Source organism: Carcharhinus amblyrhynchos, chromosome 19, assembly GCF_965287045.1.
Source record: "Carcharhinus amblyrhynchos chromosome 19, sCarAmb.v2.hapA, whole genome shotgun sequence".
NCBI lineage: Eukaryota > Metazoa > Chordata > Chondrichthyes > Carcharhiniformes > Carcharhinidae > Carcharhinus > Carcharhinus amblyrhynchos.
The window spans coordinates 26381349-26401090 of record NC_137342.1 but is presented as its reverse complement, the minus strand read 5'-3'; the positions used below and the strand labels follow the sequence as shown (position 1 = coordinate 26401090).

The following is a 19742-nucleotide window of genomic DNA, read 5'->3' as shown; positions in this document are numbered from 1 at the left end:
GTCTGTCTGTCTACTGAAGATTGATGCACAGGATTCCTCAAATCGAACCTGCAAGTGTGTTGATTTGAGATTTTGTTTTAATATTGAGCCCCGTCCAGGGACGCCTTGCAATTAAGACAAAGAAAGTGTACTAAGTGCCAGGGTACTGAGCCGGCACATTTGAATCAGTCTGAAGAGGTATTCTTGTTTATAATCTCCACAATGATCATTTGAATGAAGATTAGAGTCAAGGTTTATCTGAAGTGCACTGATAATTGACAAGGCAGATCACCGCTGATATAAATACAGCAGCAAGCAAGGGAGCAAAAATAAAGAGAATCTTAACTTTGTTGGTTGACTCCTCAGAGAGATGCCTGGTCTTAAGGGGAGATGTCTCCTACTGCTGCTGGGTGCCCTGTCTTTCGCGTTGGTAGATTGCTTCGACATTGGATTATCCACAAAGTGCGTGGCCGTGCCAAAGGAAATGAGATTGTGTCAGGACGTGGGCTACTCGGAGATGAGGCTTCCTAACCTCTTGGGCCACACCACATTCGAGGAGGCCGTCCCGAAATCTGCGGAGTGGGAGTCGCTTCTTCGCACCGGCTGTCACTCGCAAGCCGCCACTTTCCTCTGCTCGCTGTTTGCTCCAGTCTGCCTAGACACGTAAGCATTTCCCATTCGGTGTCCTATTCCAGGTCTGGATACCTCGATTAACGTTATTGTAGGAGAGAAAATGCTGGAAAATCTCAGCAGGTCTGACAGCATCTGTAAGGAGAGAAAAGAGCTGATGTTTCGAGTCCAGATGACCCTGTGTCAAAGCTAAAAGACATTGAAAGTGGGAGATATTTATACTGTAGGTTTCCTGTCCTGATGGAAGTGAGGCATGTGTCTTTCCCATATGGGTTCCCTCACCCCACAGTATAAATATCTCCCACTTTCTATGCCTTTTAGCTTTGACAAAGGGTCATCTGGACTCGAAACATCAGCTCTTTTTTCTCCTTACAGATGCTGCCAGACCTGCTGAGACTTTCCAGCATTTTCTCTTTTGCTTTCAGATTCCAGCTTTGGCAGTAATTTGCTTTTATTTCAACGTTACTCTAGATTGTGGTCCACCAAAAGCAGAAAATACTGGAAAATCCCAGCAGGTCTGACAGCAGCTGTGAAGAGAGAATAGAATGTTGGCTTTATTCTCTCTTCACAGATGCTGGGATTTTCCAACATTTTCTGTTTCTGTTTCAGATTCCAGCATCCACAGTATTTTGCTTTTATTTAGATTGTGTTCCCTTGAACACTCTTGAGCACTGTGTGCAGTTCTGGTCAGTTCAGTCCAGCAAGGTTGTAGTTGCACTAGAAAGAGTATGGAGGAAATTTATTCAGAATATTTACAGGACTGGACCATTGCAGCAATAGTAAAAGATGGGATAGGCTGGGGTGATTATTTTTTTTAAATATGTACTTTATTTCTAAATCTGTGAGAACATCATTCCAAAATAACCATCACACAAAAAGCAATAATACTCGGGACTCTTTATGTACATCAAGTAACGTTCTGCTTCATTACAGCAAAGGAAAATTTCAGATATTTTACCATGGCCTCAAAATGTTGCAAAGTTATTTTAATGGTTATCCACATAGAAAAAACTGGCACTTCCAGGTATTATTCTCTTGTGAACAGAGGAGATTGAGGGGAGATTTGATTGAGATGTCAGAAAGTGTGAGGGGTCTGGATTGCGTGGATGGGAAGAGTCTATTTACTATTTACCCTAGCAGAGAGGTCAGTGGCATAGTGGTGGTGGGGGATGGGGGAGGAAGCAGATCTGAAGTGATCTGCAGAAAGATTAAAGAGACAGCTGCTTCACCACATACCTGGGTTCGATTCTGCCTTGGGTCACTGCCTGTGTGGAGATTGCACATTCTCTTTATGTCTGCAAGGGTTTCCTCCGGGTACTCTGGTTCACTCCCACAGTCCAAAGATGTGGGTTATGTTGATTGGCCATGCCAAAAAAATGTCCCTTAGTGTCCTGAGATGCGTAGGTTAGAGGGATTAGCAGGTAAATGTGTAGGAATATGGGGATAGTGCCTGGGTGGAATTGTAGTCGGTGCAGATTCGATGGCCAGATGGCCTTTTTCTGCACTGTAGGGTTTCTATGATTCTATGGAGATGAAGAATTTCTTCATCCAGACAGTGGGGAAGGTCTGGAACTCACTGTCTGAAAGGATAAGAGAGACAGAAATCCTCAACTCACTGAAAAGAGTCTGAATTTGCACCTGCAGATTACAATCCAAATGCTAGAAGATGGGGTTACGCTGCAGAGGGCGGTGGGGGGGGGGGGGGGGGCGCGCGGCAGGGGAGGTTGTTTATAGATGCAGATGGGTCAAGTGGGCTTATTCTGTGCTGTAAACTTTCCACAGATCTGTGAACATCAGCCTCACAGGATACACACTGATTTAAAATAAAAGTAAAATACTGTGGATGCTGGAACCTGAAACAGAGCTCAGACCAAGGATCATACAGATTCCAAACTTTGGCTCCACTCTCTCTCCAGAGATGCTGTCAGACCTGCTGAGATTTTCCAGCATTTTCTGTTTTCGTTGCACATTGTTTTGTTACTCCTGAGTGGTTGCTGAGCATTGGGGAAGATTGACATTACTAGGATGTACATTAATGATGTCCCACTGCATGGTTGCAGGTTTATCCAGCCTTGCAAGAGTATGTGTGTGGCTGTGAGAGACAGCTGTAGCCAAGTCCTTGCCTGCCATGGACAATCCTGGCCTGCTGCCTTTAACTGCGATCAATTTCCATCTGATGAAGACACATGCCTCGCATCCATCAGCACAGAATCTACAACATATCGAAAATGTGAGCCATCTCAATGTTATATCGCCTTCTTTACCGTGCTTACACAACCATTCGATTCTAATTTGAAAAAAAGTTTTAAAAATGGCTGTTCCATTGAAAAATAAATACACTTACCAACTGTTTTAATTATCTTTATCTCTGTCACTTCCAGTTTTTCCAAAGCCAACTTGCCAGGGCTGTCCTGCTACTGAAGAACCAGGTGCACACAAAAGAGTTTTGCAAACATTTTGTCAGAACAATTTTGGTAAGGCTCCTGGGGGAACTTGCATTTGACTTGATTTGATTTATTATTGTCACATGTATTAGTATACAGTAAAAAATATTTTCTTGCACTATACAAAGCATACCATTCATAGAGAAGGAATGGAGAGGGTGCAAAATGTAGCGTAATTTAAACCTTGGAATAAATCACACATAAAACCGGGTAACTAACCACTTATAATTAAATAAAAGCAAAATACTGCAGATGCTGGACGCTGAAACATGAACAAAAATGCTGCAAAATGTCAGGAGCTCTGACGACTTCTGTGGAGTGAGTAGAGCTAACCTGACTATTCTCTCCATAGCTGCTGTCAGAGCTGCAGAGATTTTACAGCATTTTCTGTTGTTGTTGCATTCATAAATAAAGTCTTTTGACCTGAATAACATTTGAGTATGTTCTGTCACAATCAGTGATGAACCCTTGTTGTTCTGACCACAGCTGTGAAAGTGACACTAGCGAAGAGGAGGGGCGCCTCAGGCGATTCTGAGTTCGATGTGGAAGGGCAAGTGGAGATGATCGCTCCTGGCTCCCTCTTTTCCTTTGGAACACGCACCATTATTCGGCAGTGGCTCCTTATCAATTCAAACTGCGCCCACAAGATGATACGGAGCAGTAACCGAGGCGTGCAGTATGTCCTCATTGGCAATGTCCAGGATGCCAATATAATCGTCAACAAAATCTACTTGTGGCACAAAAGGGACACTCAGCTGACACTCGCCACTCGTAAGTGGAAACAACACAAATGCTCAAAGGATGTTTGATCTGTAATATTGTTCGGATACATTAATGCACTCCTTTTTAGATACTCTGGATAGTGTAAATATATATTTTTTAATATTGTAAATTAATGTACATCTGTCATGGCCTGTAAACATGGAGGTTGGAATTATATTATTGGTCTGTCAAAGATATAACTTTATTAGAAGCTGTAGAGTATGTTGTGTATATAATTGTGGAAATATATTGCTGTATATAAATAGTTCTAAATGTGATGCTTCAGCATTTTCTTTACTTTCAGTGATGGGGCTAAGTGACCAGCTGTCAAAATAGCGGGAAGACTTCTGTTAGTAATGTAAAACTTCAGGCGAGGAGAGTGTACAGTTAAACAAAGCAATTCAGTGGATGCTGTTCCAGTTGTGTAGCTGTCATTAATTCTGTGAAAATGATGCCTCATCATTGAAATCAATAAGCATCATTCACATGCATGTTCCATTTTAACAATGTGTTAAAGTGTTGATTTACTGCCAATCAAGCACACAAGATTTGGGCTGGCACGGTAGCACTGCTGCTTCACAGCTCCAGGGACGTGGGTTCGATTCCCAGTTCGGGTCACTGTGTGTGTGAAGTTTACATATTCTTCTCGAGTCTGTGTGGGTTTCCTCCCACAGTCCAAAAGATGTGCGGGTTAAGTTGATTGGCTATGCTAAAATTGCGCCTTAGCGTACTAGGATGCTTAGACTAGCAGTTAAAATATTTAGGGATATCGGAGTAGGGCCTGGGTGGGATTGTGGGCAGTGCAGACTCAATGGGCTGAAGGGCCTCTTTCTGCACTGCAGGGTTCTATGATTCTATGAAGATTAACTTACAGATGTGGAGTCTCATTAATTCCATGTTTTAATTGTTGCAGATTTTAAAGATGCAATTTTTTTAAAGAGACTTCTCCTTTCTGTCGCTCTCTTAATCCGATGTCCTTTCTTACTTTATTTTTCATTTAGTGCCTGATCTGAAAATGAACCTATCTACTCTGATTCACACTTCCTCCACAGTCCTTGTGCAGTTTATTTCACAATCCTTTTGTCTGTTGATTGAATAGAATTACGTGTGCTAGTCCTGATCCCTTTTGCTGTGCTCCCACTTTCAAAAGTCTGGATGCCATAGCCTACTCCGGCAACTTTCACAGCAACTTCATTGCAGCTTTGACATAAGCCTACTCGTGACAATAATAAATAAAAGTTAAACTTTTAATTTACATTATCCAGTGATGATTCCGTATGATCACAGGTCACAGCTATTGTTTACTGTCAGTTTAGCTCAGTTGGCTGGACAGCTGGTTTTTGATAAAGAGCCACGCCAGCAACACAGGCTCAATTCCAAAACTAGCTGAGGTTATTAAGAAGGCCATGTGTTCTCAACCGCATCCCTGACTAAATCACAACCAGTCAGCACACTCCCTCTCTCAAGGAACGGCAACCTATGGTCATCTGGCACTAAGGCAAATTTACCTCTACCTGTTTACTGTGAATCTTGTTCACATAATTTGAAGTAGAAACACAAGAAGAATCGTGATTCATTTTGGGTGCAATCAGGAAATTACACTCAAAATTCTGTTAAAATTGTGCTGGTGAGGTTAGGCTTCAGATTACTACCGAAGTTTCTGACAGCCGAGTGTAAACATAAGAAATAGGAGCAGGAGTAGGCCATCCAGCCCCTCGAGCCTGTCCCACCATTCAATAAGATCATGGTTGATCTGATAGTGGATCTGTTCCACTTACCCACCTGCTCCCCACAACTCTTAATTCCCTTACTGATCCAAAATCTATCTACCTGTGACTTAAACACACTAATGAGGTATCCTCCACTCCTTCAATGGGCAGAGAATTCCAAAGATTCACTACTGTCTGAGAGAAGAAGTTCCTCCTCAACTCTGTTCTAAATTGACTCCCTCTTATTTTGAGGCTGTGTCTTTTAGTTCTTGTTTCCTTTCTAAGTGGAAATAATCTCTCTGCCTCTACCCTGTCTAGCTCCTTCATTATCTTGTATGTCTCTATAAGATCCCCCCTCAGCCTTCTAACTCCGGAAGTTTAGATTGACTCTTTTTTTTCCAAACATTTCTTGATTTAAGTATTTAAGAGTAAACTCCTGGAGAAGTTTTATCTTTTAAGCTGATTAAGCCTCTTTAATGAGAGAATTCAGTCCTCTAATTGCAAGCAATTTAATTCGTAATCACTGATATATGAATTTTTTAAAAAAAGCCATTTTATTGTTTAATTGGTAGACAGTAAATGTTTTTGATAAATGGAAAAACTTCTACACTGGGCAAGAAATTACAGCCACGCTCATCCCCAAGACTGGAAAATCCTGCCCGAGGTCAGCTGACCTTTGCACGGTCCATCCCCACCTATGATTTCTGTGGCAGATGGGATGCGAAAATTCCACCCAATGTGTCAATTAAACTCAGTGCACCTGAGAAATTGAACTCAATTTGAACAGCCTATCATACCTGATGGGATTCCACAATTTGGCTTGAGGTTTGTCACCCAGTGCCTGATTGAGCAAATCAGTCTTCAACTGTTGTAAAAGATCACGCAAAATACAAAATGTAAATGGTTTTGAAAATTGCATTTAATATTCCACCATCATTTGCCCTGATTCAGCCAATTTCACGCATTTTGCCACAGTATTCCCAGCAATGGAGTCTTTACACAAACATTCTTGAGAGAGTAACCAGATTTAAATGACTGTGAATTATTACAGGGGGCAGGGTGGAGGATGTTTGGTAAATAATGTAATATTGTAACATGGAAGAACTTTTAAAACATGCTGACTAGTGCCTGTGTGCCTAAGCAATTTGAAGGGCCTCAACAGAACCAGCAACACCTCAATTTCAACTGGGGTCGCTGTCAGCTTCTTGGGTAGGGCCCAAATTGGGCAAAATAACTCTTGAATCAGAGTAAAATATGAACGAAAACATGAAGGTAAACGGTTTTGCGTGGAATTCGTGCTTAAAATTCCCCTGTCTTTTGTGCAGACATCGGAGCACAAAGCTAGCAGAGAGGACAAAAATCAAAGCTGATCCAAAAATTACTGATTCTGAATTTTTATTTAATGTAACTTTCTGCGGACTATTCAAACAACTATTCAAAGTCAAACTATTCTACTGGTGGGCTAGGTGCAAATCCTTTAAGTGTGCTAAAGTATCCATTCTGATATTCCAGAAGGCCTGTGAAATTATTAAGTGATGAAGGTTTCCAACTTGTGCCTTCTGGAGAAGGTGTGATGACATTTTAAGGCTTTCACAACAGCTAGCTGAATTGATAATTAATATAGAAATTTGGAGGGTATAAATCATAGATTTATTACCCAGGATTTAATCCCAGATTAACACTGCCAACCACATTAAAGAAGCATATAATCTTACACAGTTGGTAATGAACCTCAATTTCTATGATGTTAACATCCTTAAAATTTAACAGGAAATATGCATTGTTTCCAGTTGTAGCCTCATTTCGTATGCAATTAATTACTTGCTGCAACTAATCACTCAAGTGTGTAGGATCTCTTCCTCCATTTACAGATGCAAACCTTGAAACTGTGACATGCCAGGCCAATTTAAAGAAGTAAGCTGGAAATAACTTGTATTGATATCCATGGCTCTGGTATCATGAATTTTAAAGTGCTGAGTAGAAAAACACAACAGTCAATGAGCACAGAGCATGGTCCCACAAGCAGCAATGAGATGAATAACCAGTTCAGCTGTTATTGATCAAATATTTTAGGGGTACATGTTGACCAGGCTTGTTGAACCGACAAATAGGAATGATTTTTGACATGAATTCAGTCAGTGAACAAACTTTAAAAAGAGGTTTGAAACAAGACACTTTAATGCAGGTGAATTATTCATTTTTAATATAAAATTAGGCAATTTATTGGAGCAACGAAAAAACCTGTACATTCTAGTTGATCACCTGGGCTTCATAGTTATCAGTTTTCCGAGGTATATCATTGTATATCATGGCAAATGAGGATGACAACAGTATCAATTTTTAGTCTCAAAGACAATGTATTACAAATGGTATATTTTAAAACACTGTTATCAATGACAAACAAAAACTCCTGAAGGCCACTGGAACAATAATGTACATTCTTATGTCTGGGCATCTGATGAATGACACATCTGTATTTTCACCCTCAGCACCATCAGGATTCAATGCATTCTGTGCAATGTACATCTAAAACAGATGATTGGAAATGTTCTGTTGTCCATCGAAAGTCTGACTGTAAATTATGTTGTGTGTAGTAAACAAGTTGATACTGTGAACACCAGACGACAATCGTTCATTATTTTGCATATTATCAATTTCTATAATATCAGGACCAAAAATTATTAGCTTTTTAAGAATCTCTCAGAGAATATTTTAATTCAATTTAATAATAATTCTGACAACATATTTAACACCAATAATGTTTCCAAAATATGAATTCAAGTTCCAACTTCAAAAAGACCCAAATATCTAATTTCATGCATTTAGGAAAGAAGAAATAACATATTACACTTAAAAGTTCAACATAAAGTTTAAAGTTTGAGTCAGCACAGAACAAAAGCACAAAAGAAGTTCTGTACCAAAATTAGGCTTGCAGTTGTTGTACTCTGCCAATGGCTAAATGCATAATACATTACTCAATGATACATATACTGGCCAAGAAAGGTTCCATGTTCTATCTCTGGTCTATTCAGAGTTCAATAATCTTGGAGTGGATGGCAGCCTAAGTGCCTTGTGTCTCCGGGTTTAATAACAGAGAAAACGGTGAACGGTTCAATTTCTAATTATATCTAGTGAAGTCAGGAACTAAATCCGAGTGAAGCAGATGCAACATTGTCCCAGTTGAATAGTGCACCTACTTTCAGTGTCTGGTTATAACATGAAGAACATCAATAGATTGTTAGTGATTCCCTCAGGACTCATGATACCCAAGGAAGCACATTCCACCACAAGTTATTGAGGAGGAATAAACAGAGGTAAATTGAGGATTAACGGAAGTGGTAGTAAATCTTCATTGTTTTTGTAGTTTCATTTGTCATGCACTATCCCTGGCAGAAAAGGACATTCTGAAGATTCTGCCACAATCTTTTGTGCAAAGTTGCAAGAAGGGACCCAAGATTGGGATGACTCGATTTATGATTTTCCTAATGTTCCTGAAAAGAATTGTTTCATCACAGTCATCCCATTGTGGAATAGAATCAACAACTTAGAATAGAGCATCCTGCATCAGAAATACTTATCAGGTCTCTTCATTTACAAAGAGGGGTGAAGAAGGAATCATGGAGAGAGAATGGTAATTGAACACCAGATGGACTACCCATTATTTTATGAAGTTGTTTGAAAAGAAAAATGCCAGTTAGAATCCCATTCAGAAAGATAATAAAGGGATACAGACCCTGTATATTGTACTGGATAAAAAATTGGCTGGCAGACAGTGACCAGTGGCGTACTGCAGGGATCAGTGCTAGGACTCCAGCTACTCGGAATGTATGTTAATGATTTAGATGAGGGAAATAACTAATATCTCCAAATTTGCAGATGACACAAAGCTAGTTGGGAGGGTGAGCTGTGAGGCGGATGCAGACAGCTTCAGTGTGATTTGGACAAGCTGTGAGAGTGGCAAATCATGGCAGATGCATGGCAGTTGCAGTATAAAGTGGATAAATGTGTTAGCAAAAACAGAAAGGCAGATTATTGTATTATATGAATGGCTACAGGGAATGTGCAGTGAGACCTTGGTGTTCTTGTACAGTGCCGCTGAAAGCAAGGACGCAGGTGTAACAGGTGGTAAAGAAGTAAAATGGTATGTTGACTTTCATCGCAAAAGGATTTGAGTATGGGAGAAGAGGTGTTTTGCTGCAGTAATACAGGCCTTGATGAGACCACATCTGGAATACTGTGTACAGATTTGATCTTGTTATCTGAAATAGGATGTTCTTGCCATAGAGGGAGTGCAGGAAAGGTTTACCAGACTTATAGCAGGACTGACATATGGGCAGAGATTGAGTCAGTTAGGATTACATTCACTGGAGTTTAGAAGAATGAGCAGGGGATCGCATAGAAATCTAAAAAATTCTAATAGGACTAGACAGGATAGAAGCAGGATGGTGGGGAAGTCCAGAACAAATGATCACAGTCTGAGAATATGAGACTGAGATGAGGAGAAATTCCTTCACCCAGAAAGTGGTGATCCTGTGGAATTCTCTACCACAGAAAGCAGTTGAGGCCAAAACATTGTATGCTTTCAAAAAGGAGTTAGGTATAGCTCAAGGCTAAAGGAATCAAATGATATAGGGGAAAGTGAGAAAAGGTTACAGAGTTGGATGATAAGCTATCATAATAATGGCTTGAAGGGCTAAATGGCCTACTCCTGCCCTATTTTCTATGTTTCCACACAACAGGGCCATGAAATTTCTGGGCCTGAAACAAGATTAGAAATTAAAAGGATTTCATATAAACAGCAGTGGATATTTGGGATAAACTACATTTAAAAACAATACTTGCTGTCCTGATTAATCAATATAAAAAGTAGCTAGAGGAACATTAATTAACAGGATCAATGGTTGTTAGGGCAAGTACAGACAAAATTAATAATACCCTACTGAACCACAAAAGTTTCAATCACGTGGAGGTCATCATATCCTTTTATGGAACACAAGTGGGCAACACTGAATATCAAGGCCCTGCACTGCAATTTAATTTTTTCCCTGTAAATTTGGAGTTGTTAAAATTATATATTTCTGAGAAGCTTTGCCTGTAATCATGTAACCCCTTCAACCATTAGGTCTGCTGGAAAAGAAGGCATATTGGGCCTAATTTTCTGGTTTCATACCAACTTCTCTTTAACTGACTAGAATAGCTGAACGTGCATTTTGCTCTCTCTTTCTCTCGCTCCCCGCCGCCCCCACCACCACCACCCCAACTTGCCCCCATCCTTTGCACAGTAAGCCTCAGAGTCAGAATTTGCAGAATGGTATTTTGCAGGAGCAGTATGATGACTTACTGCCCAATGCTCCTATGCACTACACTGATGCTAATCTTTCTGAAGGAAAATTCAACTGTATTAATACATAACTTCTTTTCCTTACCTCCAGTCTAAAGCAATTTCCAGTGCTGTTTCAGTTCTTGTCTAAGTTTCATCAGTACCTGTGCGCTTTCTTGTTGCAGAATGAAAGAACTCGTTGCAGATACAGGATCACCAAGCAAAGAACTCACCAAAGTCTCCACAAGGTCAGAGGCCTGAACAAAAAATTGTGAAAATCTACTTTTGAACATTAGTCGCAATTTTTAAAAGTACATTGTTTCAGCAATTCTAAGACAAACCAGAGCAGTTCAGTCTGCTCTAGTATACATTCCTTTAAAATCTCAAAATTTCTCCCTTCATTCTCCTCCCAATCTTTTTATCCTACACTTCTGAACACACATGTTGGTTTTTGATTTATGAGCATAGTGAGCCTGTCCCACCTTGCCAAAATGCAGATTTGAGCTTAGTCAAAGCAAGGGCATTCCTATAGAATCCACATGTACGTTTTGTAGTTTGCAGCAAAGGTCACTGCAGTGATCAGCAATAGGAATTCAGACTACTTTTTTCCAACTTGCAAATGTTGCGGCTAATTGTAGCATGTCAGCTATGACTCACCAATTTTTACAGATGCACCATAGAAAGCATTCTTTCTGTTTGTATCAGCTTAGTATGGCTCCTGTCCAAGCCGCAAGAAACTACAAAAGGTCATGAACGTAGCCCAATCCATCATGCAAAGCAACCTCCCATCCATCTGTCTACACTTCCTGCTGCCTCGGCAAAGCGGTCAGCATAACTAAGGACCCAGGATATTCTCTCTTCCACCTTCTTCCATTAGGAAATAGTTATAAAATTCTGAGGTCACGTACCAACCGACTCGAGAACAGTTTCTTCTCTGCGGCCATCAGACTTTTGAATGGACCTACCTTGCATTGTTGATCTTTCTTGACGCCCTAACTCTGATTGTAACACTACATTCTGCGCTCTCTCCTTTCCTTCTCTATGAACAGTATACTTTGTCTGTGTAGCGCAAGAAACAATACTTTTCACTGTATATTAATATCTGTGACAATAATAAACCAAATCAAATCATCTTTCCTTCTATCATGGCTGACATTTGCTAACTCAGAATCAAACCACTGGACTTTCTTGGAATCAAATTAAGCACCCAATCTACAGAGTGGTTCAGAATGTAGATTGTGCTGTGTGTCTTTAACATTAACTTAGACAATAATACACATCGACAACATGTTTTGCAATCTTCCTTTCACAAAAACCAAATAATAATGTACAAGATCAGAAGTACAGTACAAACAGGATCAACAATTACATACTGACACTAATTTGCAAGAGTTAAACATGTATTCTAAAACTCTACAAAACAGAAATATAACCTGGATTTTTCCCATACCTGGCTTATCACAAGGATCCGGCCCTCAGCTAACACCTGGAGCAAATGTGTCAGGTGAGCTAGTGAAACTTCTTGAATTCTGATGTTAGATCCCACTGCCAAAATCACCAGCTCAGGCTTAAATCCATATGCCAAAGGTAGAATAACCTCAAAGAGCAAAAAAAGAAGATCCCCATCCCATTCATTATCCTGTGAAAAAAAAACAAAGTGTTCAAATTTAAAAGTGCAGTTCTCTGTCCCACTGTTAAGACTGTTAGTTCCTCTCTCTGGGAGTTGTTGCACATCTGCATCAGGAAGGAGAAAGCATCATATGGTCTGTGGTGTCTTCTCCCTTATTAGTTGCTGCAGTAGCTGGCAGCAGTTAGACTTCATTTAATTTTCCTAGCTTGTAGGGACTCTGTCTCACAAGTGTAGAGAGTAAAGCATGTTCTCTTTACCCAGAGGGTGGTGAGGGACTGGAATGCCCTGCCAGCTGCAGCTGTAAATGCGCCTAATTTGGGGGCGTTTAAGAGCTCTGTGGATAGGTTTATGGACGAAATGGGATTGGTTTAGATTAGTGGGTTAGTGTTGTTTTTTTTTAGAAAGCTGGTCGGCGCAACATCGTGGGCCGAAGGGCCTGTTCTGCGCTGTAATGTTCTATGTTCTGTTCTACGTTCTATGTTCTACGTCCATGAAGGATACAACTTTTATAAATTTTGGAAATTGTCTTCTAAAATGCAAGCACAGGCCTTTGTTGGATGGCAAAGTACAGATCAAGGGAAGATTGGGCTGATTCTGCACTGATTAAATGAAAGATTCCTGGTGCTCTTTCTGCAGTGGATAAATTAACAATTAATTTCTTAAACTCACACAATAGTACCAAAAATATTATTTATTTCACATGACATGTCAAAGACCATGAAAACATTTGCTGATGACAGCAGAAACTGAAATGGTACAATATTACTCCATTTTCACTTTGGGCAACTTGGATTATCTGACTGTTTAAGGAAGTTAAAGTAAGTTTATTCATTGTTTGTTTTTCACATCTGCAATGCATTATTCCAAAAGTCTGATTGATAAAGGGCAATTTAGTAAAGGCACAGTTTTCAATACAAAAGTAAAACTTTATTTTTTTCATGAAGTTAGATTGTCTGCCCATTAGGGCTTTCATTCCTTGGATAATCTGAAGATTTCTGTGTTTAGAGTCATGCATATGTGATTAAATGGAAATTGATTGACTGCAACAATCAAGCAACCTACCTGCCAAGCTTCATCACTGGAAAAATAATAGTATAGGAATTGTTAGTTATGAGATTTCTTTGGGTTCTGAGTGTAGCAAACCAATAGCTCAGTTCAAGTTTATTTATTGTGTCACAAGTAGGCTTACATTAACACTGCAATGAAATTACTCTGAAAATCCCCCAGCTGCCATACTTGGACGCCTATTCGGGTACACTGAAAGAAGATATAGCATGGCCAATGCATCTAATCAGCACATCTTCGGACTACGGGAGGAAACTGGAGCACCCAGAGGAAACCCACGCAGACACTGGGAGAATGTTCAGACTCCGCACAGACCAATGACCCACTGGAATCAAACCCAGGTCCCTGGCGCTATGAGGTAGCAGTGCTAAACACTGTGCCACCTTGCTGCACTCCACCAAATTTTACTGAAACTGCTTCACTTATCTTGCACAAGACATGATAACTTAGGAGGTATCTGAGCACACAAAGGAAACAATAAGCAAGATTTTACGGTATCGCTCGAGCGAAATCGGAAAATCCCACCCGAGGACAGCTGACATTTCCATTGTCCACCCCTCGCCCGCTCTGATTCCGTGGCAGGTGGGGTGGTAGAATTCCGGTGAATGTTCCAGTTCTGACTTACTTGGTAACAGGTAAAATGACAGGATATAATTTCTTGGTTCCTCTGTACAGTTTTGATCTAATCTGTCATCACCTTCCCACTTTTCTTCCCCCTGAAGTGACTCCCATCTCCAGTTCTCTGTAGATGTATGAGAACCTTGTACCGCTGTATCTCTGCTGATTATAGGATTCTAGTCTGCTCAATTATTGCCAAGATTATAGCTTTAACTAATTCACTGTTTCAACAAATGTCTAGTTTGGGACTTGAAACTTACAGGGTCTTCTGAGGACATTCATATCTCGCCAAGGAAACAAATCTAGATTTGCTTCCATTTTCCTGGATGTTTTTCAGGAGGAAGCCTACGAATCTCGAAGAAATGATCTCCCAGTGAGATCTTGGAGACGTTAGGCTTCAATGTATGTTGCACATACTACAATGGGTTGGTGACGCGAACACAAATACTTCAGTGCAAGAACCATGTAGTCTTCCTTGTATTAACATATTATTCTTAAATTCGTGAACAGTAATCTGATTAGGGTAAATGATTTTTCCAAATGCATTCGGCAATTCTAAACTATCCAGTAGTTAGTGAAGTATAAAACATATTTTTCAAATACAAGTTGGTGTACATATCCTAGATAAATTATTTTTAACAGCCATTTTTTACACACACCTCTTTCCAGCAAATTGGAATGTAGTACTTGCTTTGTTTTTTCTCATCCTGCTTGCCACTCATCTGTACCACAAGGATTTTTCTGGAAAATACATTTCAAATGATGTTGAAATATTGCGCTTCTTGAAAATGCAACAACTGACTTATTATAACTAGCTGAATTCTACCAGGTCGGATTTTTATTTTTACGACTTTTCAGTTCACAAGATTCATCATCTATCACTTTAAGAAGACTGGGCCTGGATCCATAATATCTCAGTCAGGTGTGCAGACATGTCAATTTCCAAACTAACCTCACAGAAACCACATGCATTCCCAAGTCTTCCCTTGATCTTTCTTTGCAACACTTTTTCCTTTGTTGGGAAATTGGAACAAAATATTTTAATGTGTCCTCTTGGATCATTGTTGAGAATAAAGATTGCCCATTATTAAAATGCTAATTTACACAAAGAACATGCGAGATGTGTTTAGGGCACAATTGGCCTTCATAGATAAGAGAAATATAAGCCACAATTCTTGATCCTGATTGTTACACAGTGCCTCCTGCTTGAAAGCACCTGTCTGTTGATTTCAGGCTTTAGCTTGTTCCATGTCTTCTACAATCAAATAGCCTGTCACAACTGAAGCACAGACATTGCAATTGGTAATTAGACTGAGCTACCAGAGGGCTTCAGCAAAGAGGGTATTTTGGAAATAAACAGTATAAAACTGCAATGAAAGAATGATTATTCAACTAAATGAATGTCACCTAGTGGTGCTCTTTTTAAAAATCAGATCACTTTCCCTTTATCTCTCTGCTCAAGGCAAGGATGTCTTGGTGGGAAATGCTTCCATTGACCAGAACTGGCTTTCCTTCAGTCCTCTCCTTCTGCCCATAATTCATACAAATCAACACGCTGTCTGATCATGACATCATTACAGCCAGTCCTGTCTTTATTTGATGACATTTCTATCCTGTGAAACCTGTCTAGAATCACAGAATCCCTCCAGTATAGAAATAGGCCATTCAGCCCATCAGGTAAGCAGCAGCTCTCTGAAACAGCATCTTACCCAGGATCCCACACTGCCCTATCCCTGTAATCCCTTGCATTTACTATGGTGAACCCACCTAACCTACACATCTTTGGACTGTGTGGGGAAAGTGTAGGAGACCCACGCAGACTCAGGGAGAATGTACAAACTCCACATAGACAGCCATCCAAGGTCGGAATCAAAGCTGGGTCCCTGGCACTGAGGTGCAGCAATGCTAATTCTGTGACACTGTGCTGTCCCTTGTCAGCATAAGTAGAATTCATCTATTTTCGCCTCTCCAAACTTGCACTAAAAGCTAATTCTACTACTGTTACTGTGATGCTGCTACCATTATCACCTTGACCGAAAACAGCCAATTCAACTACTGTGGATGAAACCTTCCTATCTGTATAACTTTGCTATTCAAGGGAGGAGCTCTAATAGGCTTTTGGAAATATTTCCAAGCCCTAAAGGAGCAAACATTTATTCTCAGACTGAGAATAAATCCTTAAACTAAATAAAAGTGTTAAAATAGTAATACTTTGGATATGATAATGAGAACTTACTCATCCTCTTTAATGTCAGCTGAAATAGCATCTTCACCAAGGAGCAGAAGTAAAACTCTTAAAGGGAAAATCAAATGTAAATTCAGAGCATTAATAGATAAGGCATTTTCAATGTTCTAACAATAAAGTAGATAGCATAAGTAATGTTATGATTACAATGAACAAGCCAGATCACATTTTGCATATGTTATTCACTTTTGTCACGATTAGACAACAATGATACATAGTTATTTGAAAGGGTATACGAAGAGCAAGAAGTCTGTGATCAAAGATAAATGAGATAAGTTAAAAAGAAAAGATCAGGAAATCTATTAGGGCATTAAATGATAGGTAGTCAAAGTTTATCATCTATTTAGTCAAGTTTAACAGAAAGACCATTGAAATTAAATGGAGGACAACTTCTTTATTCGAAGAATGAGAGTTTATCTCAATCCTCTTACCCGGAAGAATTTTCAAAAAAACATCGGGAGTATTCCAAATACAATTACATGCCATAATGGAGAGCTTTTACCTAAAAAGATGAGATTTCCCAGTGTTACCTTTCTCATGTTTCCTTTCATTCTGAACTCCAGTCAAAAAATCCGTGATTAGCAGACTACTAACTCTGGTCCATGCAGAAGCTCATAATCTCCTTTACCAATACCTATGACTTTGCAATGAACCAGGTTCGATCTGTAGGACAAGTTCATTTAGCACATCTCAGCAAGGGTGGTAAGACAGGGTTAGGGGTAGTACAGAGAACTGCAGTTAGCACATGGCACTACGTTAGGCAGGGGAGAATGACCATGGTAGTGCTCCCGATTGCTATTAAAAATTCCCTGTTGGAAGCACCTGTCTAAATGCCACAAAAGATATATTAGAAAGGATAGATATATTAGGCTCGGCATGCAAAAATTTACCACCGGGGTGAGATGCTAGAGACTAAGTGATACCTTGGAAATGTATACATTCATGAGAGCAGGCACCAAGAGATGAAAATTTACAACAAGAAAAGAAAAATCAGTTTAATATTTACATACCTGCTTGCTCCAACTGTTGTACCGTAACGTGCTGCAAAAGCAGCAGATGACAATATAGACGATACCGCAATACCATTTCTAACCTAATAGGAAACAAAGGTTAATAAATCATTTTAATAATTGCCACACTTTTGCAGTTAGATGTTCACTGGAACTTGCTTCGAGAAAGGAAGTGGTGAGCACACACACACACACACACACACACACACACACACACACAAAGTACTCACTAAAGTGTACCCATGCCAACTTGGCAGTGCAAACCTGTGCAGTGCCTGGCAGGTTCCCTCTCTCTTGGGGGATATACTTACCTTTGCACTCCTGGAAGGATTCCAACAACAGATTTATACCTGAGTTACTCCATGGCAACTTGACATCATGTCTGCCAGGTTTGAGAACACCTTTTTCCCCTGACATTATGGGAGGAGGTGCTATTAACATTTGGTCTTGAGGGTTTTAGAACCTGAGAGACTTGGATTGGTAATATATTGATTTGAATAATTACAGTGGGATGTATTACTGATGAGAAAACATAAGTGACCTACATCTGCAAGAATGTGTCATTTGCCCTCAGTGGAGTGTACCTCCCCAGTGCGAGACAATAGGACATCTGTCTTCAGTCAACATGACTCCAGTTATGGAATAGGGTGACATCAGGTGACCCCCACCCTTAGCCAATGAGAGGGGGTAATTGAACTATTTCCAACTAGAAGATGTGGAACAGTTAAAAGTAGGAATAAAAATTATAAAATCAGATTTGTTGGTGGTTTTAATTTTTTTTGGTATGAATCTTCTGAGAGACAATTCAAAGTAATGTTAATTTAGAGATAGATGTTGAAAAGCACCTATCACCACAATAAATTCTAGTAATTAGTAAATTCTATTTGATTCATTAATGCTAGTTAGGTCAAGCACAACTGAGGATCCCACTGTTAGGGATTAAGAATTTGGTACTTAAAGAGATTTTAATTAAAAGGGTTCTGTCCTTTGAAACTCATGAAATTTGCGTGACAATTCATTCCTCTGCTAGAATGGCACTTGGAAGTGAGATAGGGGGATTACTGGGAGACAGTCACTGATAGCCTCAGGAGGTCACTGCTATCTGTTTGGAAAGGCATTGGACAGAGCAACCAGAAATGAAAAGCTATCTGGTCAAGATGAAGATCCAGAGAAAACAGAGGCCAGCAACCAAAACAGAAAACGCTGGAAAATCTCAGTAGATCTGGCAGCACGCGCTGATGTTTCGAGTCCAGATGATCTTTTGTCAAAATAGGGGCCAGCAAATTTGTCTACCTTCTCAGCCCACAGTTGTCCTCTGCGGTAAATGAGGCAAGGACTGATAGTCAGATCCTTGACCCACACCTAGTAATTCTTAACTGTGATTGACCATCACAGTGCAATCCAACATCTACAAGATGGAAGGGAATAACATTCCATAATGTGACAATGACATTTTTTTGTAGCAATTGCTGCACAATGCAATTTTTTTTAAAAAAGGCATGCTAGAATGCTTCATTTCATAGTCAAGCTTAACATTTAAATACAAGCTTAATTAAATATTATGAAGACAGTATATGGGATAATGTCAAATCTTGAAGAAAGCCAGATAGTCCAAAACAATCCTTTTCTGATTCTGTACAGTCCCCTGTTGACACAAAATTAAGTTCAGTTTTGCTCTTTCACTAAAGGGTACAGAAAATAAGCAGTTCCCCTTTCCAACAGTTAGGCCTCAAGGATTGCAGAAACCTTTAGGGAAATTAGTGTTCCATCTCCCAATTTTCCCCCCATGATATCAATCCTTGCTTAGACTCCACACCTTCACTGCTTTCTTTAATCCATCCATGCATGCAAACAGTTAAAACAAAATTACATTCCCTAATTTGGAATTGGTGGTGTTAAACTCACCAATATTCAAAGCCTAAAGCATGGAATGAGAAATGATCATTTGTTCTCTCGTGAGATAATTTGCAATTGTTTATCTTGCCACAGTGTGACTGTACAGTCAGAAACATAGCTTCACAATAAAGCACAAATTTCACCTACCTCCCGATTCATGATTTTATCAATCAGTGGAAATATTTTTCCCAGGGACAGAAGATATTCATCCTTCAGATATGCACAGTCACTGCCACTGTGGAAAAATTAAGTAAATAATTCCAAGATGTCATTCAAGGTCAAACTCATGCTGATATAATGAAAGAAGTTTAAAGTAGCATCATCCCGTATATCATTGCGTGAGTTTTTTCCACCTACGATGCGTTTTTCAGACTTATTACTCCGCCAAGTTAGAATTTCTCTGCACAGGCAGCAATGTTTTAGATGTATTTGAA

General features: G+C 39.7%; 2 protein-coding genes across 4 annotated transcripts in view; one reads left to right on the top strand and one right to left on the bottom strand.

Annotated features, from left to right (window-relative positions):
- The first annotated feature begins 75 nt into the window (after positions 1-75).
- szl (sizzled) lies at positions 76-7601 on the top strand. Its single transcript, XM_080207399.1, has 4 exons — positions 76-642; positions 2670-2839; positions 2991-3083; positions 3540-7601. The coding sequence occupies exons 1-4, from the start codon at positions 350-352 to the stop codon at positions 3860-3862; spliced, it is 879 nt and encodes a 292-aa protein (XP_080063525.1). The 5' UTR covers positions 76-349; the 3' UTR covers positions 3863-7601.
- An 83-nt stretch (positions 7602-7684) lies between these two features.
- The window catches only part of LOC145355381 (polyamine deacetylase HDAC10-like), a 40825-nt gene continuing 28767 nt past the window's right edge, over positions 7685-19742 (bottom strand). For all 3 annotated transcript variants that reach the window (XM_080207393.1, XM_080207394.1, XM_080207395.1), the window contains 7 exons: positions 19456-19543; positions 17413-17495; positions 16394-16450; positions 14817-14898; positions 12295-12483; positions 10951-11101; positions 7685-8132 (listed from right to left, as the gene is read on the bottom strand). In XM_080207393.1, coding sequence (XP_080063519.1) covers positions 10958-11101; positions 12295-12483; positions 14817-14898; positions 16394-16450; positions 17413-17495; positions 19456-19543 — 643 coding nt within the window. In that variant the 3' untranslated portion in view covers positions 7685-8132; positions 10951-10957. The remainder of the gene's footprint in view (positions 8133-10950; positions 11102-12294; positions 12484-14816; positions 14899-16393; positions 16451-17412; positions 17496-19455; positions 19544-19742) is intronic.

Bases quoted from the DNA above. Each gene is read 5' to 3' on its own strand.
- szl (XM_080207399.1), top strand. From the start codon at position 350: ATGCCTGGTCTTAAGGGGAGATGTCTCCTACTGCTGCTGGGTGCCCTG. The intron at 643-2,669 runs GTAAGCATTTCC...GCATGGTTGCAG, and splicing joins GCTCCAGTCTGCCTAGACAC to GTTTATCCAGCCTTGCAAGA. The intron at 2,840-2,990 runs GTGAGCCATCTC...TGTCACTTCCAG, and splicing joins ATCTACAACATATCGAAAAT to TTTTTCCAAAGCCAACTTGC.